The sequence below is a fragment of the Monodelphis domestica genome, chromosome 3, assembly GCF_027887165.1.
Source record: "Monodelphis domestica isolate mMonDom1 chromosome 3, mMonDom1.pri, whole genome shotgun sequence".
Lineage (NCBI taxonomy): Eukaryota > Metazoa > Chordata > Mammalia > Didelphimorphia > Didelphidae > Monodelphis > Monodelphis domestica.
This window is the reverse complement of record NC_077229.1, coordinates 78480058-78504882: the sequence shown is the minus strand read 5'-3', so window position 1 is coordinate 78504882 and position 24825 is coordinate 78480058. Positions and strand designations below refer to the sequence as shown.

The following is a 24825-nucleotide window of genomic DNA, read 5'->3' as shown; positions in this document are numbered from 1 at the left end:
AATCTAGGAGATATGGATGAATATCTACAAAAAATAAATTGCCTAGATTAACAGAACAAGAAATAGACTACCTAAACAACCCCATATCAGAAAAAGAAATTGAACAAGCCATCAAAGAACTCCCTAAGAAAAAATTCCCAGGACCTGATGGATCCACAAGTAAATTCTATCAAACATTCAAAGAACAACTAATCCCAATACTATACAAACTATTTGACAGAATAAGCAAAGAAGGAATTCTACCAAATTCCTTTTACGACACAAATATGGTTCTGATTCTAAAGCCAAGTAGATAAAAAACAGAGAAAGAAAACTACAAACCAATCTCCTTAATGAACATAGATGCAAAAATCTTAAATAGAATACTAGCAAAAAGACTCCAGCAAGTGATCACGAGGGTTATTCACTATGACCAGGTAGGATTTATACAAGGAATGCAAGGATGGTTCAATATTAGGAAAACCATCCACATAACTGACCATATCAACAAGCAAACCAACAAAAATCACATGATTATCTCAATAGATGCAGAAAAAGCCTTTGATAAAATACAACACTCATTCCTATTGAAAACACTAGAAAGCATAGGAATAGAAGGACCTTTCCTAAAAATAATAAACAGTATATATCTAAAACCATCAGCAAGTATCATCTGCAAAGGAGATAAATTAGAATCATTCCCAATAAGATCAGGAGTGAAACAAGGATGCCCATTATCACCTCTATTATTTAACACTGTACTAGAAACACTAGCAGTAACAATTAGAGAAGAAAAAGGAATTGAAGGTATTAAAACAGGCAATGAGGAGACAAAGCCATCACTCTTTGTGGATGACATGATGGTCTACTTAAAAAATCCTAGAGAATCAACCAAAAAGCTAGTGGAAATAATCAACAACTTTAGCAAAGTTGCAGGTAACAAAATAAACCCACACAAGTCATCAGCATTTCTATATATCTCCAACACATCTCAGCAGCAAGAATTAGAAAGAGAAATTCCATTTAAAATCACCCTAGACAATGTAAAATACTTAGGAATCTATCTTCTGAGACAAACACAGGAACTATATGAACACATCTACAAAACACTCTCCACACAATTAAAACTAGATCTAAACAATTAGAAAAACACTGATTGCTCATGGGTGGGATGAGCTAACATAATTAAAATGGCAATCCTACCTAAATTAATTTACTTATTTAGTGCCATACCCATCAAACTACCAAAAAACTTTTTTACTGAATTAGAAAAAACTCATAACAAAGTTTTTTTTGAGAAACAAAAAATCAAGGATATCCAGGGAAATAACAAAAAGCATCTCGAATGGACAGAAGTCAAATCAGGATGAAATTTTAATAATCAGCTCTCACAAGCTAGCCCAAGCTGGCTCCAGTATATAGACCATTGGTAATGAAGGGATGGAGCTCCCTAGAGAAACTAGGGATGGATATATAGATCCATGAGTTATTTGCATTGAGATGATAAATAAACCCAAGGGAGCTGATGAGGTTACCAATGAGGTAGAGAGAGGGAAGAGAGCCCAAGACAGAGCCTTGGGGTATATCCACAGTCAGGAGGCAGCATGATGGTCCAGTGAAGAAGAAGCCTGGGAAGGAGCTATCAGATTAGGTAGGAAGGGCCACCTAATTGAATCTCCTAATTTTACAGATGAAAAACTGAGGCCCAGGGAGATTAGGTGACAGATGTCAAATCACACAGATAGAGTCAAAAGTGACATTTGAACCCAGGCCCTTTGACTCCAGACCCAATGTTATTTCTTCTGCTCCACCTTCTCCTCTTAGGACAGCCAGGAGAGGTCATTGCCATAAAAACTCAGAGAGGAGATAGTATCTAGGAGAAGATGGTGATTAACAGTGTCCTGAGCTGCAAAGAGGTCAAGAAGAATGAATTTATGAGAGTCAGGTCTAGTGATGGGAGGCCCTAGGTTTAAATCTGCCCATAGACACTTCTTAGTTCTGTGACTTTGGGCAAGTCATTTAACCTCCATTGCCTAGCCCTTACCACTCTTCTTCAGTATTGATTCCAACACAGAAGGTAAGGGTTTAGAAAAGGAGGAAGAGGAAGAGGATGAGGATTGAGAAAAGGTCAATAGATTTGAGAATTAAGAGATCACAGATAACTTTGGAGGGAGCAATTTCAGTTGAGGAGTTCTGAAGTTAGTTGACTTCAGATAGCTTTTCTTCCCAATTCTTTTCTTTAGTTCTAATGAATTTTCTCTAATTTTCTCCAGTTCTTTCTTTCTTTCCCTTACTTTCTGTCTCAGTAATAACTCTAAGATGGCAAAAAGGGACCAAGTGACTTTGTCAAGGGTCACATAGTCAGAAAGTGCCTGAGGCAGATTTGAACCCAGAGCCTCCCAACTCCAGGCAAGATGGTCTATCCACAGTGCTACTTGGCTGCCCCAATGACCAGTTCTTGATCACATCTGGCTGGTTCTTCATAATCATGACTCCCCTTTTGATATTTTTGCCAACCATCTCTTTAACAATCCCTTTTCAGTATTTCCCAGGAATCAAAGTGCAACTGTCTGGCCTAGAGTTTGCTGACTCTGTTCTTTGCCTTTTTTTGCACATTGGGTCCACATCTGTCCTATTCCTGTGCTGAGGGACCATGCGCTCTCAGTGGTCACTGACAATGGGTCAGCTGTCACACCTGCCTGCTCTTTCAGGATCCAAGGATGTTGCTCATCTGGGTCAAGTAACTTGACCTCATGGACTGCACCTAGGTGCTCCCTTATCATTTCCTTCAATATTTGGGGGCACCAAAATGATGAGGTTGGACCCTATCAAGTCCAATGTCCCTGCTAGCTTGGATTCGATGATGCTGTGATAGTCATCAGGAGACACTGGCTGCTCCCCTCACTCCCAAACTCATCCTCAACCTGTATCTTCTCCCCCTCTTCCTGCCCCAGGTGCTGGAAGAACTAAAGATGTCGGGGCCAGGCCCAACTGCTTCCTATGAGCAGCTGGTTCGGCAGGTGGAGGCCCTGAGCAGGGAGAACACTCACCTGCGGAGAGAACTCCAGGATAACTCCAGTCACTTGTCGAAACTGGAGAATGAGACCTCAGACATGAAGGTATGCCTAGGACAAGAGCAGGGGTGTGAAACCTAGGGAAGCAGAGGCATTAGGATACAAGATAAGGGGGACACAAAGACCTAGAGGCAGGACATGGACCATCGAGATCCAGGAACACAGGGAGATGGGCTAGGGTTGGTGTGTGGGGACCAGACCACAGGACTGAAGGGCTTTAGAGACAGATTATGGCTGAGCGGTGGGAGGCAGAGAAGTGCAAGACTGGTGTTTGGGAAGAAGAAACTAGGGGAGGACATGGGGTGGATCTGTTGAGGCAGAAGGCCAGAGATGGAGGGGTAAGGAAATATAGGTTGAGCTGAGATAGAAAGAAGATGGTTCTGGGAGCTCAGCAATGGGAAGATGAAGTGGGGGAAAAGATAGGAGGATGGAATCCATTACTGTCCTGGCCCTGTAATCCCCAGCCATATTCCAAACTGCCGGAATCTCAGGCAATTGTGTTGGAAAGAATAAGCCATCCTTTCTTCTATTGGGCCTCAGTTTCCCCATATGTAAAATGGGGACGATCCTGAGTAGCAATCTTCCTTGCTTTCAGGGCCTGTGATGGTGGGAGGGCAGTGAGGACTAGAAGTGAGTCCTCATTCTGGAGGTTGGAACCCAATATAGCTGAGGTTTGCTTTCCTTCCTAGGAGGTGCTGAAGCATCTTCAGGGGAAGCTGGAGCAAGAAGCCCGAGCAATGGTATCTTCTGGGAGAACTGAGTTGTTGGAACAACTGAAAGGTAAGGGGGAGGGGGAGAGATCCCTGGGCTCCACATCTGGGGAAACAGCTACAACCAAGGCTTCTGCCACCCTGGAGCATCCATAAGGGCTCAAGACAGTGGACCAAGCTGGGAAGTGGGCACAAAATGGAGAGCTTCAGGTTGGCTTTAAGGACACACTGACTGACTGCTAATTCACCTACTTACCTTAGAGAAAACATTTCCCTCTGTGGGCCTCAGTTTCCCTATCTGTACAATGAGAGTTTGGAAATAGGTAGTGTCTAGTTCCAGTTCTAGAGTCTATGATTTTGTGACTATGAATAGACAGGGTGACCAATTAACAAACTTTGATTAAACACCTACTGTGTGCCAGGCACTGGGCTAGATACTGGGCACACAAAGACAAGAACAAAACAGTTTCTGTTCTCCAGAAGCCTACATTCTCCTCGAGGGAAACAGGTTCACATAGTTAGGTAAATATAAAATATATCCAAGCCAAATACAACCTGTTTTTTTTTGGAGGGAAGAGGCACCAGCCACTAGGAGGAGGGCAGGTTGGAAGTAGGAGGTGGTGGGTAAGCTGAGTTTTGAAGTAAGGGGAATTTTCAAAGTGGGGACAAGTAGATGGGAGGTTCATGCCAGGCATGGGAGATAACTTGGATGGAATGTTGTGTGACAAGGTGACCAAATTGGGCAGTGACGTGGCCAGAGGATAGAGAGCCAGGAGTTCAAATCTTGCCTCAAACACTTCCTAGCTGTGTGACCCTGAGCAAGTTACTTCACTCCAGTTGCCTAGCCTTTAGATCAGGGATCCCCAAACTTTTTACACAGGGGGCCAGTTCACTGTCCCTCAAACCGTTGAAGGGCCAGACTATAAAAAAACAACTATGAACAAATCTGTATACTGCTGTCTGGGATAGCGGAGGCTGCAGTGGTGGCAGTGATGGGCCTGTGCAAAGTATGACAGGCCCATCACCGCTACCACTATACTGGACAGCAGTATACATAGTGCGGAATCCCCTCCCCCCAGATCGCCACTCACCATGCTGAAGTCTTCCATTGTGCAGCCACATAATCCTTTGCATGGCACCTCGTTCTCATTCAGTTACTCTCAGAACAAGGTGCCATGCAAAGGATTATGTCACCAGAAGTAGTACTGTACGTGAGGGACGCTGTGCTTTGCAGCACCACCACATGAGGATGCATCCTGTGCTCCTCTCACTGACCACCAATGAAAGAGGTGCCCCTTTTGGAAGTGTGGTGGGGGCCAGATAAATGGCCTCAGGGGATGCATGTGGCCCCTGGGCCATAGTTTGGGGACCCCTGCTTTAAATCTTCTGCCTTAGAACTGATACTGCCCAGAGATGATAATTAAACCCAGAGATGCTGATGAGATCATTGAGAAAGGAAGTGCAAAGAGAGAAAAGGTCCTGGGAGAGCACTTGGGATATACCCACAGTTAGTGTGGATACAGATCCAGCAAAGGATCCTGAGAAGGAGCAGATAGACAGGTTAGGTAGGAAGAGAACCAAGTTGAGACAATGGTGTTTTAATAATCCAGAGAAGAGAGAGAATTCAGAAGAAGGTAGTCAACAGTGTCAAATGCCACATAGATCAAGAAGGAAGACTGAGATACAAGTGTAAGGGAGGGATCTGAAGACCTATAGGATGGGATAAATTCTGCTGGTGGCTTGGTATGGTTCCCCCAAGTGTAATGTCAGGGGATTTGGCAATTCCATCTTGAAGACATTGAATCTGAGTACTTTGGAGAGTAATTGTGCTGAGGTGAGGTGCTGCGTTTCCAGGGTTTGAGAAGTAAATATTATTGCACTAACAAAAACAATCCAACGAAGAGAAGTGAAGTTATGGACTGGGAAAAAGAAATATTTGTACTGAGTATCTCTCACAAAAGTCTGATATCCAATATGTCGGGAACAAAAGTGAATTTATGAGACTAAGAGCCATTCCCCAATAGATTCGAGGTTAAGTGCTTATTGGGTGCCAGTGCTGTGTTGGCAATACAATAGCTCTCAAAAGAAGTACAACTTTAGCAACTATATAAAACATTGCCCCAAATCCCTAATAATAAGAAACTTTCAAATCAAAAACTACTCTGAGTGAAATGAAACAAATCAGAAGTTGTAGAAACAATGAATGTAGACAGCTTTTTCTATGAACTAGACTATGTAAGGAAAAAGACATCTAGGACCATAACCTGAGGGTATGGTAGGGTCTATTGAAGGACTTTTAAGAATTGAGACGTCTGGCCATGGATGTAGACAACAGGGTGGCAAGAAGTAGACAGAAAGATATTAGAGAGATATTTGTGAGAACATTGGATAGAAAGATTTAGTTTTAGTCCTAGTCCTACTGTTTATTAGTCATTTAAGTTATCTAGAGCTCAATTTCTTCATATGTCAATTCAAAGCATTTGACTACATATCTAAAATTTCTTCCAGTTCTCAGTCCTGTGACACTTATTATGTGTCCCTGAACAAGTCCTTTTCTCCTCTGGGCCTCTGTTTTTCCATCTGTCCAATGGGGAGAATGATCCTTATTCTCCCTACTTCCTAGAGTTAAAATGAGTTTCAAGAAAGAAGTCACTACTTAGACCTTGGGTGCAAGAAGCTCACAATTCCTGCTTACCTGCTGTCCTGGCCTTTCTACCCTCTTCCTTTCCTTCCCAGCCTTGCAGATGGATATCACCAACCTGTACAACCTCAAGTTTCAGCCACCAGCTCTGGCTACAGAGCCGGTCAGTCAGAGCCACAGTCGGAGCAGGAGCCCTGAAGGGAGCCCCCTGCACTGTGTTGCCCCCACAGCCACTGCTGCAGGGCTATCCAAGAAGAGAGAAGAAGTGGGAGAATTGAGCAGGGCCACTGTCCGATTGCTGGAGGAACTAGACAAAGAGAGGTAAGAGGGAGCAAGTAACATGAGGTCTCTCAAGTCTTGACCCATCTGAATCAGGAGACCCAGGCATGAGTCCTGGCTCTTCAGGTAACTTGTTATACTACCTTGAGCAAATCCCTTCCTCTCTCTGAGCCTCTTTGCTGTGTGGCCTTGGATAGGTCACATACCTGTCTCTCCATTCAGACAATGGAGTGGGTAGCACCATCTTTGTCCCCTCTTAGTGTTGTCGTGGGCAAGTTCCAAGGCTCTGTGAACATGCCAGAGGTCTGGGAGAAAGATGAGTCAAGCTCCTGCTTTTTGTCTCTTCTTCCTCTGGCCTTAAACAGTAGGATGGGAATGAGTCAGGAACCTCTCTGGAATTTTGTAGAACTTCTGCATCGACCTAGAATATCACAGGGACTGTTTTTTTTTTTTCACTTTAATTCTTGGTTCCACCTCCTCCTTCCCTGTGTCTAACATCATTTACTCTGTGTCTTATTTTTTGTCTCTCTGCCCCATGAGTTTTTTGCCAAGTCAATTCAATTCAACCCTCCACCATTTCTTACATGTGTCTGCTAGTGCCCCAAAACTGGTGTGGGGGGAAGATATGTAAGCAAGGCAAGATCTCAGACCTTGAACATTGTGCAAGGAGCCCTAGGCTTAGAGCCAAAGATTCCACTCCTTTACTAGCTATATGATCTTGAGTAAGTGAAACTGAGCCTCAGTTTCTCTATCTGCTAAGTGGAGTTCAGGTCATTTAGACTAAAACTCACTTTCTCTGGTTTGTTAAAAGGAACACCCTTTGCAAACCATCATAGTGATAAAGAGAGCTAGGGTTGTTCCTGAGGTATTAGTGAGGGAGAGAATCCTGGTGGCACCCCCTGAACTCTGCCCCTTCCATCTCCCACCAGGTGCTTCCTGCTAGCAGAGATTGAGAAGGAGGAACAGGAGAAACTGTGGTATTATGGGCAGCTCCAGGGCTTGTCTCAGAGGCTGGATGAGCTGCCTCGATCAGAGACGGTGAGGGGGAATGGGGCAAGGTGGAGGGTCCAATGGTTTGAATCCCATCTCTGGGGAAATGGCAGGGGGGATTGGGGAGGCTTGTATGGCCTGGTACTGTTCACTTGTCCTCTCTGGGAGGGAGAGGGAGTCCCCTCCAACCCTGTGATTCACTCCTAAGCTCCATCCAGGTTTATTTAATTTTTTTTGGCACTTTTAATTCTATTTTATTTTATTATTCAGTTTCAAATTATCTTTCTTCCCCTATCTCCACCTCTATCCATTGAAAAGGCAAGAAAATTAAAACCCCTTGAATATGTAGTCATGTGGGGGGTTTTAAATTAATAATCAATAACTAAATATTATAATAACTAAAGCAAAAGAACTGCCTGACTTCAGTCCAGTCACAGGTCCAAAAGAGGAAGAGGGAGGAGTTACTGCCACTTAAATATAATCACACAAAATGTGGGGACACAGGAAAATGGAATTTTGAGAAATATTAAGGGATTTCTGGGGGATGAAGTCCAAAAGCTCAAAATCTCCATTTATACACATGCAAAATAAATTCCCATAGTATGATATCCAAAAATTAAAAAAGAAGAAAATTATGCTTCAATCTGACCTCTGAGTCCACCTCTGAGTCTGAGGTGGATAGCACATTTTATCATGTCCTTTGGAATTGTGGTTGGTCATTGTATCGATCAGTTACTGTCTATCACAGTTATTGACCTTTACAATATTGCTTTTGCTGTATAAATTGTTCTTCTGATTCTGCTCATTTCCTCTGCATCAGTTCATACAGGTATTCCTAGGTTTCTCTGAATTGTACCCTTCATTATTTCTTATAGCATAATAGTTTTCCATCATATTCATATAGCATAACTTATTCAGCTATTCTCCCATTGATAGACATTCCCTCAATTTCCATTTCCTACTAACAGAGCTGCTATAAATATCTTTGTACTTAGGAGTCCTTTCCCTCTTTCTTTAATCTCTTTGGGGTGTAGACCTAGCAAGAGAATTCTTGAGTCAAAAGGTATATATAGTTTAATAGCTTTGGGGGCATAGTTCCAAATTGCTTTTCCAAATGGTAGGACACAGCTCCACTTTTAAAAGTGCATTAAAACTATTGTGCTGAAAGGAATAATGAACTGGAGGGATTCCATGTGAACTGGAACGACCTCCAGGAATTGATGCAGAGTGAAAGGAGCAGAACCAGGAGAACTTTGTACACAGAGATGAATACACTGTGGCACAATTGAATGTAATGGACTTCTCTACTAGCAACAATGCAATGATCCAGGACAATTCTAAGGAACTTATGAGAAAGAACATTATCCCTATCCAGAGAAAGAATTGTGGGAGCGGAAATCCAGAAGAAAAACAACTGCTTGATCACATGACTCTATGGGGATATGATTGGGATTGTAGACTCTAAACAACCACCCTAGTACAAATATCAATAATAAGGAAATAGGTCTTGATCAATGACACTTATAAAATCCAGTGGAACTGCTCATTGGCTACAGGAGGTGGTTGGAGGGAGGGGAAGGAAAGAACATGAATCTTGTAACCATGGAAGAACTTAAATTCTTTTTAAAAAGTACATTAAAGAACCCATTTTCCCACAGACCCTCCAGCATTTGTCATTTTTCTTTTTGGATATATCCCTTCCAGTTTTCCATGCAGACAGACCTGATCCGGCAGCAGCTGGAGTTTGAAGGTCAGCACATTCGAGCCCTGATGGAAGAGCGATTCGGGACTTCAGATGAGATGGTGCAGAGGGCTCAGGTGAGAACAGGAGACCCTACATGGGAAAGACCTCCCTCTGCCACCAGGGCTGAGAGCAGAACTAAGGACTAGGACTAGAGGAGGAGTGGAGGCTAGGAGGGAAGACAAAGGGCAGAAAGGAGGACTGGGGCTAGACCAAGGGCTGTGATGGAGCTAGAAGTTGGGGCAGAGACTGTGCTTGAGGTCCTGGGCATCGCCTAGCTATGAGATGAGGGCTAGGCATAAAGCCAGGGAGGCAGAATCCAAGTGCAGGGTCTTCCTAGGGGGCAGCTGGGTGGCTCAGTGGATGGAGCACCGATCTTGAGATGGGAGATCCTGGGTTCAAATTTGACCACAGACACTTCCCAGCTGTGTGATCTTGGGCAAGTCACTTAACTCCCATTGCCTAGCCTTTAGTATTGATTCCAAGACAGAAGGTAAGGGTTTAGAAAAGAAGGAGGAAGAGGAGGAGGAGGAGGAGGAGGATTGAGAAAAGGTCAATAGATTTGAGAATTAAGAGATCACTGAAAAGAAGGTAAGGGGTCAAAAAAAAAAAGAATCCAGGTGGAGGGTCATCCTCATTTGGAGTCAAACTCTAGCCCAATCTTTTAATGTTGTAGATCCGAGCCTCTCGCCTGGAACAGATTGAAAAGGAGCTTGCTGAAGCTCAGGCTCAGACCCAGACCCGGGAGCGGGCTCAGCAGCCCCAGCCAGAGACCCAGGTACCTAGGGGTGGTGACGTTGGAGCTCAGGAGACCCCTGGCTCATCTCCCCACTCCATTGTGGTCATCAGTGTGCTCTGGGTGGTCCTGAGGCTGCGGGGGTGGGGGGGGTGGGGGGGGAGAGGAGGGGACATGGGCCAACCCCAGCATGACTACCTCCCAACTTCCCTAGAGGACAGGTCTAAGAGGGAGACACATATGGATGAACTCTAATGGTGGAACTGTTGGCATCATGGGGGCTGAAAGGAGAGGGGAGACCCTTTGGGGCAGGAACCATAGGCAGAGAGGACCACATCCAGTAAGTGGGACCTCCTCGCCCTGTGCAGGGGGTGGGTGGGTGTCCTCGGGGAGCTTACACTCTACTGGGGAGAAACAACAGAAACTCACCATGGAGGTAAATATGAAATAATATAGAGCGGTGTTTGGGGAAGCCAGTCCTAACCAGCGGGGAAATCGGCAACGGGAAGCCCACGGAGGTTTGAGGCAGGCTTTGAAGGGGGCTGGCGACTCCCAAAGAAAGCGCTCCTGAATCGGGGGCCAACCTGTGCAAAGGAACGGAGGAAGGAGGTGGCATGTACGGGGAGCCGCAAGTGGGTGAATCTGACGCCAGTGTTTATGAGGGGGAGTAATGTGAAATAAGGCTATAAATATAGCTTGAAACCAGACGCACTGGGCTTTAAATGCCAAACAGGAATTTGCATTTTCTCCCAGAACCTACCGGAAACCACTGAAGTTTCTGGAACAGGGCAGCGAGCGATAGGGTCGGGTATGCTTCTGCAGAGGTTGGCCAGGCGTCAGCTAGATCTTGAGAGCCGGTTGTTAAATTTTCAGTGCGAGCAAAAAATCAGCAACTCCCCCCCCCCCCCCCAATCAAGTCCTGCCCGATTGTGTTGTTGATTATCTAGACTTAAGAAAGAGTTGATAATTAAAGAATTAGACTTCAAATTCTGTCCGTAGGTCCATGGCTTTTCTTCTAGAGAGTGGTGAGCAAACTCCTGGCTTTAGGAACAAGTTTGGGCCAGCAGGGACGGCACATGCCTGTAATCTCTGCTAACAGGGGGAGGCTGAGGCTGGTCCATCACTTGGGAGTTCTGAGTGGCTACAGAAGGGGCTAAAGCCGATGGGGTATCACCCCCAAATTGTAGTATCAATTGAGCCAGCCACATGAGCACAGAGGGTTTGGGAGGGACAAATCTGTCTAGGTTAGAAGCAGAGCACATTGAAGCTTCCCTGCCAGCCAGTAGTAGGACTTTGGCTAGTCACTGTACTTCCAGCCTGGGTAAGAGAGGGAGACCGAATTAGAAATATGAATACAGATATATTATATATACACATACGTATATGTAATTAGAGACGACTAGATCTGCATCTGACTCCCATGGTTCTTCCTCTGGAGGTGGACAGCGTTCTTTGTCATAAATCCCTCAGAATTGTCCTGGATCATTGTATGCTGAGAGTAGCTAAATCTTTCTTAGTCAATCATCCCACAATATTGCTGTTACTGTGAACAGTGTTCTCCTAGTTCTGCTTATTTCACTCTGCATCAGTTCATGGAGGTCTTTTTAGCTCTTTTTAAATTTTAAAATATTTTTCCATGTTTCCATGATTCCTTTTCTTTCCCTCCCCCTTCCCTTCCTGCTCCCAGAGCCAATAAGCAATTTCACTGGGTTGTACAAATGTTGTCACTTGATACCTATTTCCATATTATTCATTTGTGCTATAGAGTGATTTTTTTAAGACCTAAACCTCAAATCACATACATATATGTGTGTGTGTGTGTGTGTGTGTGTGTGTGTGATCAGTGATGTCCTATGTTCTGCTTTTGCATTTCTATTCCCATAGTTCTTTCTCCCAATATGGTTAGCATTCTTTCCCATAAGTCCTTCAGGAGTGTCCTGGCTTGTTGCATTGCTACTAGTATCAAAGTTCATTACATTGGATTGTGCCACAGGGTATCAGTCTCTGTGTACAATGTTCTCCTGGTTCTGCTCATTTCATTCTGCATCATTTCATTGAGGTTCTTCCAGTTCACATGGAATTCCTCCAGATCATCAATCCTTACAGCACAATAGTATACCATCACTATCATATACTACAATTTGTTCAGCCATTCCCCAACTGAGGGACAACCCTTCATTTTCCAGTTTTTGTCACCACAAATAGTGTGGCTATGAGTATTTTTGTACAAGTATTTTTCCTTATTATCTCTTTGGGGTACAAACCTAGTGGTGGTATTGCTGGATCAAAGGATATGCATTCTTTTAAAGCCCTTTGAGCATAATTTCATATTGACTTCCAAGCTAGATTAATTCACAACTCCATCAGCAATGCATTAGTGTCCCAATTTTGCTACATCCCCTCCCAACATTTATTATGGTACCTCAGCATTGTTTTGATCTGCATTTCTCTAATTATGAGAGATTTAGAACACTTTTTCATTAGTTTTGATTTCTTTATCTGAAAACTGCCTAGTCATGTCCCTTGACCATTTGTCAATTAGAGAATGGCTTGATTTTTTGTACAATTGACTTAGCTCCTTATAAATTTGAGAAATAAGACCTTTGTTAGAGGTTTTTGTTAATATTTCCCCCCTAATTTGTTGCTTCCCTTCTAATTTTGGTTGCATTGGTTTTGTTTGTAAAGAAACTTTTTAATTTAATATAATCAAAAGTATTCATTTTACATTTTGTAGTGTTCTCTATCTCCTGCTTGGTCATAAATTCCTTCCTTTCCCATAGAATGTGGCAGGTATATTATTTTTTGTTTGCCTAATTTGTTTATGATTTCCCTCTTTATAATTAAGTCATTTACCCACTCTAAGTTAATCTTGGTACAGGTAGAAGATGTTATTCTAAACCTAATTTCTCTCATACTGTTTTCCAATTCTCCCAGCAGTTTTTGTCAAATAGTGGGTCCTTGTCCCAAAAGCTGGGATGTTTGGGTTTGTGTCAAGGAAGTTTATTCCCTACCCCTCCTGAGTAGTTTGACCTGTATGCCAGGTTTGTGTCCATGTACGTGTTGTACATCAATAAGAGTGAGGGGGGAAGTCCTGAAGGGGCTTCTTGCTTTGGGAACAAATATGGGGAGAGAGGAGGCAAGTAAGAAGGAAAGGGGAAGAGACTTTCAGGCTAGGCACCTCGTAGTCAGGTTACTTAGAAGAATGATTGTCTCCCCTTTCTAATAAACATTATAAAATATATATCTCGGTAGAAATATTAATTCAATCCTTACATGTTTATCAAACATTATCTTGCTGAGGTCATTTACCCCAAGTCAGTTATTCCATTCATCTACCCTTCTATCTAAGCCAGTACCATATAGTTTTGATGATCACTGCTTTATACTATAGTTTGAGATCTGATAATGCTAGGTCTCCCTCCTTCACATTTTTTTATTAGTTCCCTTGATATTCTTGATCTTTTGTTCTTCCAGATGAACTTTGTAATGATTTTTTCTAATTCTATAAAAAAGTATTTTGGTAGTTTGATATGGATATGACACTGAATAAGTAAATTAATTTAGGTAGGATTGTCACTTTTATTATATTAGCTCATCCTACCCATGAGCAATTAATGCTTTTCCAATTGTTTAGATCTAGTTTTATTTGTGTGAAGAGTGTTTTGTAGTTATGTTCATATAATTCCTGAATTTGTCTTGGAAAGTAGATTCCCAAGTATTTTGTCTTATCTAGAATGATTTTAAATGGAGTTTCTCTTTCTACCTCTTATTGCTGAGTTTTGTTGGAAACATATAGGAATGTTGATGATTTATGTGGGTTCATTTGTTACCCTGCAACTTTGCGAAAGTTATTGATTATTTACACTAGCTTTTTAGTTGATTTTCTTGGATTCTCTAGATATACCATCATGTCATCTGTAAAGAGTGATAGTTTATTTTCCTCATTGCCTACTCTGATCCCTTCAATTTTTTTTTCTTCTCCAATTGCTAAAGCTAGCATTTATAGTCGTGATAATGGGCATCCCAGCTTCACTCCTAATCTTACTGAGAAACTATCAAACTTAACCCCATTACAGATGGTACTTGCTCATGATTTTAAATAAATGCTGTTTATTATTTTGAAGAACGGCCCTTTAATTCCTATATTTTCTAGCGTTTTCTATAGGAATGGGTATTGTGTTTTATCAAAGGTTTTTTCTGCATCTATTTTTCAACTCTCCTGAAATCATCTTGTGCATTATTCCTTACAGCACAATAGTATTTCATCACCATCATATACCACAATTTGTTCAGCCATTCTTCAATTGATGGACAACCCTTTAATTTCCAATTCTTTGCCATCACTAAAAGAGCAGCTATAAATGTTTTTGTACAAGTAGGTCTCCCCCCACCCCTTTTTTAATCTCTTTGAGATATAGGCCTAATAGTTGTATTACTGGATCAAAGGGTATGCATTGATTTATAGCCCTTTGGGCATAGTTCCAAATTGTGATAACCCAGTCTAAAGGGATACCTTTTATGAGGGAAAAGGAGGGAATGGGAATTAGAAGTATTATAAAGGGAGAATTTGGCAACTGGTTGAATGTGAGGGCTGAGGGAGAGCTAGGAGTGTAAGATGATTCATAGGTTGCAAACCTGTGTGACTGGAGGGATAGAGGTGCCTTTGATAGAAACAAGGAAATTAAGAAGGGGAATGGGAGGTCCTGCGTTCAAATCAGGCTTCAAAAACTTACCAGCTATGTGACTCTGGGCAAGTCACTTAACCTCCATTGCATAGCCCTTACTGCTCTTCTACCTTGGAATCAATACATAGTTTTGATTCTAAGATAGAAGGTAAGGGAGGAGGAGGAGGAAGAAAAAGAAGGAGGAGGAGAATGAGAAGAAAGAGAAGAAGGAGGAGAAGAAGAAGGAAGAAAAAGAAGAAGAAGAAGAAGAAGAAGAAGAAGAAGAAGAAGAAGAAGAAGAAGAAGAAGAAGAAGGAGGAGGAGGAGGAGGAGGAGGAGGAGGAGGAGGAGGAGGAGGAGGAGGAGGAGGAGGAGGAGGAGGAGGAGGAGGAGGAGGAGGAGGAGGAGGAGGAGGAGGAGGAGGAGGAGGAGGAGGAGGAGGAGGAGGAGAAGGTTTAGTTTTTGATGGGGAGAGACAATGAATTCTCTTTCAGATAGGCTGTTTCAGATGCAATTGGGACATTGAGGTGGAGATGTCCATCAGGCAAATCTAGAACTCAGGAGAGGGATGAGAGCTGGGTATATGGGTTTGGTAGTCATCTGTGTAGAGGTGACAACTGAACCCATGAGACCTGATGTGATCACAGAGTATAAAGAGAGAGAAGAGACAAGGGCCCAGGAAAGAGCTCCATGGAATACTCACATGGTATCAGAGGGCAGAACAAGAAACATAAGGCCCCTTCTTCCCACAGACCCTCCTAGGGACAAAGTCAACAGGCTCAGAGGGTGATGGAGAGGCAGAAGCTCCCACACACCCAGAGGATGGGACCAGCCAACTCAGCAACAACAAGGTAATAATTGAAAAGTCCCAAGAGCTGGGACAAGTAGGGCCTGGGGGGCATTGTACTGTGTGGGTTGGTCTCAGGATGGTTCCCTCGGGAAGCAGGGGATGATTCCAGGCAGAATTGTCCCAAGATGGGGGACAGGATGGATTCTCAGAGGATCTGGAAGGGGTGCAGAGCAAGGTTTGGGCATCTAGTTGGGGATAGAGAACAAGAGTCATCCGGGAAGACTGAGCCTGTTTGTCACCCCTACAGGTGGAGGTGGTGTTCTGGTTACTGTCCATGCTGGCCACAAGGGATAAGGAGGACATGGCCCGGACACTATTGGCCATGTCGAGCTCCCAGGAGAGCTGTGTGGCCATGCGCCGCTCCGGCTGCCTGCCACTCCTGCTGCAGATCCTCCATGATGCTGACCGTGAGGCCGGCCCCTCTGAGGGGGCCAAGGATGCCCGCATGCGGGCCAATGCGGCCCTGCACAATATCATCTTCTCCCAGCCTGATGAGGGCCAGGCCAAGAAGGAAATGAGAGTCCTCCATGTGTTGGAGCAGATCCGCTCCTACTCTGAGACCTGCTGGGACTGGCTACGGATGCAGGCCCAAGATGGGGGCCAGGGCCCTGAGGGGGGTGCTGGTGAGTGAGTGGGGTGGGATAGGAAGGTTGTGGAGGACTGGGAAGGGGAAGTACCTGCTGGAAACAGCCAAGAGACCTGGGTGCCTTACCCTGACCTTGTCACTCACTTGTCCTACCTTAGACATGCCCTTGCTGGGGGACCATGGGCGAAAGCCTCTGTTTTCGCATCAATCAAATGGGAATAATGATACTTTCCCTTATCCTCCCGCCAGGATCACTTTGGAGAAAGCATTTTGCAAAGCTTCTTGTGCTTTAGAAATATCAGAAATTATCACAACTATTGCCCTGTATGACTTTGCAAGAGTCATCCCATCTCTGTAGGCCTCAGATTCCATACCTGCCTCTGGGCATTGAGTGACCTTCTCCTTTTCTCAGGGCCCGTCCCCATTGAACCACAGATCTGCCAGGCCACGTGTGCAGTGATGAAACTCTCTTTTGATGAGGAATACCGTCGGGCCATGAATGAACTCGGTAGGTATCTGTACTGAGGAGAGAGGGAGGGAGGAAAAAGGGGAAGATGGGAAGGAGGGATGAAGAGAGGGAAGGAAGAAAGAAAGGAGGGGAGGAGGGAGGAAAGAAGGGAAGGAGGGAGAGGGGGAAGAAGAGAGGATAGAAGGAAGGAAGGAGGGAGGGAGGAAGTCAGGGAGGGAAAGAGGGAAGAAAGAACAGATCCACTGTTGGGTGCTGTCAATTCTTCTTTGGAAGGGTCCTTGCTACCTGCTTGGTGGAAGGGAGGGAGATCACAGGAAAGGAAGGAAGGAAGGAAGGAAGGAAGGAAGGAAGGAAGGAAAAGAAAAGAAAACCAGGTCTAGAGATATATATGTATATATGTACCTATATCAATATAAATGTATGTCATTTGCATTAAGATTATAATAAATCCATAATCCATTGAGATTACCAAAAGGAACCATTTGATAGGGAAAAGTTGAAGATTAGAGAGACAGGGTTACTATGGAGAGACAGGTCTGATGGAGAAGTCCAGAGAAGAGAGGAGCCAGCACATTTGTGGAGGGACTGATCTTAGCTAAGAGAAGTCTTTGTTTGATACATACTAGGGGAAATGTTGTCAAGGGATCTGAAATGAAGAGAACAGGAGAAAAGGGAGCTCATGGTCAAATGATCTCAGTTATTTTTTCAGGAAAGCCAAAGCAAGGCCGTTAGCTAGATATGTGTCCAGGGGGAGGGTTTGAGGAGGGAAGAGAAGGGTTGGAATAGCTTCTGTGGAGAGGAAATAGATTATCAAATAGGGAGGAAGAAAAGAACTTCCTTGCGGAAATGAAGACTCAGCTGAAGTGGGCTAACAGGGATGTGCCCAGCTGGTACCGCTGTGAAGTTGTGTTCGGCTCAGCCTATGAGATCAGGGCAGTTTGGGAGGAAGGGCCGACTTGGGAGCCAGATGAGGACCAGTTTGGGCCGTGCTGACTGAGAGGGGAGCTGTCCAGCACACGATTCTGCTTTGCAGCTGAGTAGAGCCCAGAAATCCTATTGGCTGACTATGTGTCCATGCTTTGAGACTTGCCTTCTGCTCTGGGATTCTCTAGGGAGCACAGGTGTGAGGGGGAGTGGGGAGAAAAAGTGGCTTTGCCCCTGGCTGGCAGGCACCATTACTGGGATGTGCTGTGGGGTTGCCATTGACATCCTGAAAACATGCACCTGAGGGTGGTCCTTGTGAAGAAGGGGGGAGGGAAGCCTCGGAGGGCACAACTGTGTTGTTGTGCCACAGCATTTTGGGGGAGATCTTTAAATATAGGCTGGGGGTCAATGCTGAAAGCAAAGCTATTTCTACCTCAGCTTTGGACTGATGAAAAATGTGGGTTTCCCTTGAGGCAAGATATCTGTGAAAAGGAAGAATTTAGGTAGCCCAGGAATGCCATGATGGTAGCAGCAAAGACCAAAGGGGATGGTCCCTTATGCATCCAGTACGACCCTATGTAATGGTAGATTAAGGCAAAAAAGGTGGAATAATACAGGGGAAGCACACTAAGTTCAAGTCCCAATTTTATTACTAATTAGCTGTGTGACCTTAGACAAGAGGCTTAGTCTGAGCCTCAGTTTCCTGATTTGTAAAATGAGGATAATAGTTACAGAATGCTCTTGGAGTTCTAGGCCCTCAAAGACCTAGACTAAAGCCCAACTTTAGTCTAGATCCTAAGCTAGAACCCAAGCTCTGGTGTTGTTGTTTTTAAGTAATGATGATAGAAGATTGCAGACAGAATGGGACAGTGGAAATGGCCCTGAGTGGAGGAGTCAACCTGCCTGGGTCTCATCTCAGTTCTATGTGACCTCATTGAACAAGTCACTTTTCTGAGCCTCACCTTCCTGATCTATAAAATGGGAATAATAATGCATGTCTACCTCAGAATTCCATTAGGTTGTAAGCTCATAGAGGGCAGGGACTGCCATTTGCTTCTTTTTGTATCTCTAGCACCTAGCACAGTGCCTGGCACATAGAAGATGCTGAATAAATGTTTATCACTTGACTTTTTGGAGTCTCACCCTGATGTGGAGATGACTCTGGCCTCTCAGAGGCTGTCAGGAGAATTGGGTATATCTGCCTAAACTCCCACCTGAGTAAAGCATCTTTGTAGAGGGCAGCCCCTTGTTGTATGGGACCTGCTGCCATCTTTAGTGAGGAAAACTCCAGAGGAGGTTGGGGGGGGGTATCAGATGGGCTGCGATGGCTCTTGTCTCACAGGTGGGCTCCAGGCGGTGGCAGAGTTGCTGCAGGTGGATTATGAGATGCATAAGATGACCAACGACCCCCTGAACCTGGCCCTTCGGCGATACGCGGGCATGGCCCTCACCAATCTCACCTTTGGGGATGTCGTCAACAAGGTGTGTGTGTGCTGGGCTGGGAGGGGGATGCCTGACCTTCTTGTGCTTCCCCATCCTCAACCCAGGACAGGATCATTCATTTGGGAGAGGGTGAAGGGTCCAGTCCTGGCAGAGGTGAGGGGCACCCTTTGGGACTTCCTCATGGGTTAGCATTTGTCCTAAAAAGCCAACCAGCAAAGTGACTTTGGACGAGTCCCTTCCCCAGGATGAGCCTGTGTCCTCAGTAAAATGAAAAAAATGTTGCACACTGGATATTCTCTAATGTTTCTAAGGCATTCCACATACTTTGTGCATCCAGTAAAATGTAAGCTCCTGGAGGGCAAGGACTGGATTTTGTCTTTGATTTCCCAGCACCTAATGTGATACCCTGATTGGAGTAGACTCCCCAGGAATTTGCTCGCTGAATTCTACAGCTCTTCCTTCTAAGAAGGCAGCCATTGCCATACGGATTGGCAGTGGGGGGACCTTTCTGTGGCCCCTTTTCCCCATAACCTGAATTTTTTCCAAACTCTCTCATCTAGCCTCTATTCCATAGAGGACGAGAGGCTTCGACAGGGGAGGTGACCCATTCAGGGTCCTGTAGAGATCCATTACAGAGTCATGACTAGATCCCAGGGCACTCCTCAGGTGCCTCATGCTTGAGGGGGAATTCAGATCCCTGGGTGCACCTACATGGGATAGTAAAGGGAGATGCTCCAAGATGAGCCATTCTCTAACGTTGGAGTCCTCCATTTAATGTCCATCTCCTCTCCTTGGCAGGCCACACTGTGTGCCCGGAGGGGCTGTATGCAGGCCATCGTGGCCCAGTTGGCCTCAGATAGTGAAGAGCTCCACCAGGTAGGTTGGATAAAGTCTCAGAGAGAGAGCATGGGGTGGGCCCAGAGCCAGAACCCAACAGAAGGTGCAGACTTTGTCTGCCACCGGCAACAGGCAGCTGTGGAGACTGTAGGACAGGATTGGATGGCGTCCAGGTGTAGGAGGTGGGTGTCAGCCCCACACTAGGTCCTATCCTCATCCTTGGCACTCTTTGTTGGCCTGGTTTCCAGGTCCATTCTCTAGAGGTGCTACAGTTTGTCATGCTCATCCTTAAATTGGAGAGAGCCCCAGAACAGAACATAATACTGTCAATCCTTATCAAGACATTAGCTATCAACTCTCATTTATTCTGGACACGACTCTTATGCTTGCATTCACTTTTTTGACTGCTGCTTCATACTGTTGTAGTCTAAACTTGCAGTCCACCTAGATCCCCAAGTCTTCTTTTAGAAGAATTGTTTTCTAGGGGTCAGCTGGATAGCTCAATGGATAGAGAGTCAGGTCTGAAGTTGGAAGAAAGTGGATTCAAATCTGGCCTTCCACATTTCCTACCTATGTGGCCCTGGGCAAATCACTTCACCCTTTTTGCCTAACCCATGCCTTTCTGTCTTAGAGTAGTTACAAAGCAGAAAAGCAGGGTTTTATCTATAAATAATAAATAATAATTATTAATTTAATGATATAAAATATTATATTGGGAATAGAATAGAATTAAATCTAGTTTATATAATATATAAATAGAACTTAAATAGATTAATAATATAAAATATGATATAAACAAGTAAAAGCATAGGTCTTTTTATATTCTTTGGTTTATGATATAATTTTATATGATATTTTATAGTTTATATAAATTTTATATCATATTTATTTTATATAAATATATAATTTTATATATTAATATATTTTATAATATAATTGTTTTATATAAATTTTTATATGTTAATATATTTATATTTGTTTTATATAAAGCATATAACATGTTATATAATAATTTATTTATATTATTTATAATACATTTAAACAAAAATAAGTAAAAAAGATCAATATGCAGATTTTTTCCCCATGTAAACTAATCAGCCACAGATCCCCCATCCCGTTTTTTGCACTATGGATTCATTTTCCTTTAACACATGAGATTAAGATGTTACACTTTTCCCTCTCGAATCTCCATCGTTCTCTATCCCTCTCCTCTAGGTGGTGTCCAGCATCCTTCGGAACCTGTCCTGGAGGGCGGACATCAACAGCAAGAAGGTCCTTCGGGAGGTGGGCAGTATGACCGGGCTCATGCAGTGTGCCCTTCGAGCGACCAAGGTGAGCCCTGGGACAATGCTATCCAGGTGGTACACATGGAGTCAGGAGGACTCACATTCAAACCCAGCCTCAGACTCTTCTTGGTTGGGCAGCCCTCAGCAAATTGGTCCACTTCTGTTAGCCTCAGTTTCCTCCACTGCAAGATGGGGATAACAATGGTGTCTGCCTCCTAGGGTGATTTTGAGGCTCAGACGAGATATTTATAAAGCACAGAGCACAGTGACTGGCCTGTAGCAGGTGCTCTAGTGTGCCTCTGCCCTCTGGGTCCTGAGCTGGGCTAGGGATGGTCTATCCTGGTCTCTCCCCCTCCCCAGATTAAAGAGGAAGACCTGAGGAGGAGAACCCCTTTGGAATGACAAAAATGTCATTCTTCACCCCACATATACTCCCACGAGAGGAGCTATAGGATGAGTGTCCGGTGACTGATAAAATAATGCTTTGGGGGGTCCCAACCACATCTCTCTCCATTTGAAAAAGTCCTTCTTTATGGATGAGAGAAAGAGAGATGGAAGCCCACCAGGCCCTGAAGAAAATGGCTTGATTTCCAGCCTGATCTCGCTCCTCAGCCCATCAAGCATGGAGTTTTCTGAGGGCCGGAGGGTACACTGACTGATGGAGTGTCCTGGGGAGCAGGAGGGGGCAGTGGGTCACTGAGGGTCATTGGCTCTCAGGAAGCTTCGGGCTTCCAGGAAGTCAGACCAGAAAAGGGCTTGGGGGGGGGGAGGGAAGCTTCAGAGATCAGAGGATCGGCCCATCTTGGGCCTAAGATGAGAAGAAACTTTTGAGACCCTCCAGGCGAGCTGGCTGGTGATGATGGACCTCTGTGAGCTTGGCAGAGATTCTGTGAAAACTTTTTGAGAAAGAGGACCTCTTTTTACTGAGAAAAATAGTGCTCTTTTCTGTGGATAGAGTATCAGGTTTGGACTCTAGAAAATAGAAGAAAGACCTCAAAGAAATAAACCTTCCATTTTACAGAAAGGAAAACCAAGTCCAAAAAAAGCAAAAGAATGGGGGCAACTGGGTGGCTCAGTAGTTGGAGAGCCAGCCCTAGAGACTGGAGGTCCTGGGTTCAAATCTGCCCTCAGACACTTCCTAGCTGGGTGACCCTGGACAAGTCACTTAACTCCCATGGCCTAGCCCTTACCACTCTTCTGCCTTGGAACAGATACACAGTATTGATTCCAAGATGGAAGGTAAGGGTTTGAAAAAGAAGAGAAAAATACACGATGACAAAAAACTACTGCACATTCTGTAATGCTTTTGGACAGATGCATATTTTGTTAGACACAACAGCATCTGCATACATTTGAGAAATAGGAATGCTCTGAGATGTGTGAGACTCACTATTTATTCAGTCTGCAGAAGAAATGCATGCTTGTTTTTTTATACGATGACGCTGAATATTTTCCTGCTGCTAATTAAAAGTCAAAAAAGAGTCTGACACATATGTGGATAAGCTTACATACATATATATATATATATATATATATATATAGAGAGAGAGAGAGAGAGAGAGAGAGAGATGTAGATATAGATATGCAAATACATATGCACACCCCTTGCAATAAAGAGGGGATCCTTAGTTTGGGAGCTACCAATCAAGCCAAAATTCCTTATCTCAGTTCTTTATTTGTAAACTCTTTTCTTCCATCTTAGATTCAATATTGTCTATCGGTTCCAAGGCAGAAAAGTGGTAAGGGATAGGCAAAGGGGATAGTGACTTGCCCAGGGTCACAGAGCTAGGAAGTGTCTGAGGCCACATTTGAACCCAGGACCTCCCATTTTTGGGTCTGGCTTTCAATTCACTGACCTACTCAGTCATCCCCCAAACTTCCTTATTTTACAGATTAGTAATCTAAGATTCAGAGAAAGCAAAAAGAACTTGTCCAGGGTCACCCAGCTAGTTTGGGGCAGAATGAGACTGGAACCTGGATCTTTGCCTTTCCTGTCCCCAGTTCCTACTACTGCATCACTCTGACCTTATGGTCCTCCTCTAATTCTCTCAATCCACAAACATTTCCCAAACACTTACTGTGCCTTGGGTGCTAAGGGACATTTATAAAATCCCTATTTATCCTGAGTGTGTCTTGTATATCCATACGTGCTTAGATATTGTGTCCCTTCCTCCCCCCTCCATTAAACAATGAGCTCCTTAAGGATGGGTGCCATATTGTTTTCCTCTTTCTATCCCTAGTCCTTAGCCCAGTGCCTAGCACATAGTGAATGCTTGCTAAAAATCTTTCTTGATGAAGATGATGAAGGGGAGGACCACAGGTTGTGCCCTCAAGGAACTTCTACAATCTTCTTCCCTGTTTCTGCCATTTCTAACCACTTCTTCTAACCTCATCTTGAATATTGTCTGGGGTTAGAGAAGACCCAGAGTCACATAGAGCAGGAGAGAAAGGAATGGGCCAAGGAAAAGGATAAGGAGAAATTGGTTTCAGGGAAGCTTGGAGAGGCAGGTAGAAGGGAGGACTGGGAGGGAAGGAGAGAGGAAGCTATCAGCCCTTGGGAGCAGGATCCTTTCTCTCCAGAAGCCAAGCAGGGAGGAAGACTGGAGGTTGGTGTGGCTGGAAGGGGATGGGCTTGGGTATGACCAGGCTGGTGGAGTCTCAAAGGTCGGAGACCATGGCCCCAGATGAACAAGGAATGACTTCAATTTTCCCTCTCTCATGTCTGCCCAGGAGTCCACCCTAAAGAGCGTCCTCAGTGCCCTATGGAACTTGTCGGCCCACAGCACGGAGAACAAGGCCGCCATATGCTTAGTGGATGGAGCCCTGGGCTTCCTGGTCAGCACGCTCACTTATAAGTGCCAGAGTAACTCACTGGCCATCATTGAGAGCGGAGGGGGCATCCTCCGGAACGTGTCCAGCCTCATTGCCACCCGAGAGGACTACAGGTCAGCCGAGTCTCTCCCTCTACTCTTGCTCTCCCCTAGACCCTAAAATTCTAGGAAAGTAAGCTGCTGTTCATTTGGAAACAAATGCTGACCTTGCTTAGAAACAGTTTTTATTCTCTTAAGTGGAAAAGAACCCTTTTCCGTGTTCAATCTGGTTCCCATTTCACCAGGTGAGCTGCTGATAGCTGGCCCAGTCCATCCCCAGGCAGTGTCCCCTTTAACAGTATCCTCCATAAAGGAACATCTACCTTCTGGCCTCTGCTTGGAGAGCTCCAGTGAAGGGAGTGATCATGACCTCCTGGCCTTCAGTGATTAATCTGCCTTCCTCTAAATTCTGTCCCCATTGCTCTACCTCCCTGGGGCTCAGCAGAGAAAGTCAGGCTCCTCTTACTCCTCCAATCTCTGCTGGTTTGCATTAAAATAAAAAAAATTGAGTTAAAAAACCCCTTTACATTCTATCTCAGAACCAATTGGTTCTAAGACAGAAGAGCAGTAAGGGTCAGGCAATGAGGGGTTAAATGACTCGCCCAGGGTCACCCAGAGAGGAAGTGTCTAAAGCCAGACTGGAACCCAGGACTGCTCAGGAGTCTCCAGAGCCTCCTGGCTCTATCCACTGAGCCACCTCACTGCCCCCTACTTCACATTTAAAGAAACCCCTCTTTCTGGAGCCA

General features: G+C 44.5%; 1 protein-coding gene across 2 annotated transcripts in view; it reads left to right on the top strand.

The window, feature by feature from the left end:
* Positions 1-24825, top strand: part of APC2 (APC regulator of WNT signaling pathway 2) — a 53427-nt gene that overhangs the window by 16891 nt on the left and 11711 nt on the right. For both annotated transcript variants that reach the window (XM_007489346.3, XM_056822240.1), the window contains exons 2-14: positions 2934-3098; positions 3743-3833; positions 6500-6725; positions 7613-7721; positions 9378-9491; positions 10091-10192; positions 15567-15665; positions 15912-16287; positions 16663-16758; positions 18986-19125; positions 19885-19962; positions 21139-21255; positions 23940-24154. In XM_007489346.3, the coding sequence (XP_007489408.2) occupies positions 2934-3098; positions 3743-3833; positions 6500-6725; positions 7613-7721; positions 9378-9491; positions 10091-10192; positions 15567-15665; positions 15912-16287; positions 16663-16758; positions 18986-19125; positions 19885-19962; positions 21139-21255; positions 23940-24154 (1928 nt within the window). The remainder of the gene's footprint in view (positions 1-2933; positions 3099-3742; positions 3834-6499; positions 6726-7612; positions 7722-9377; positions 9492-10090; positions 10193-15566; positions 15666-15911; positions 16288-16662; positions 16759-18985; positions 19126-19884; positions 19963-21138; positions 21256-23939; positions 24155-24825) is intronic.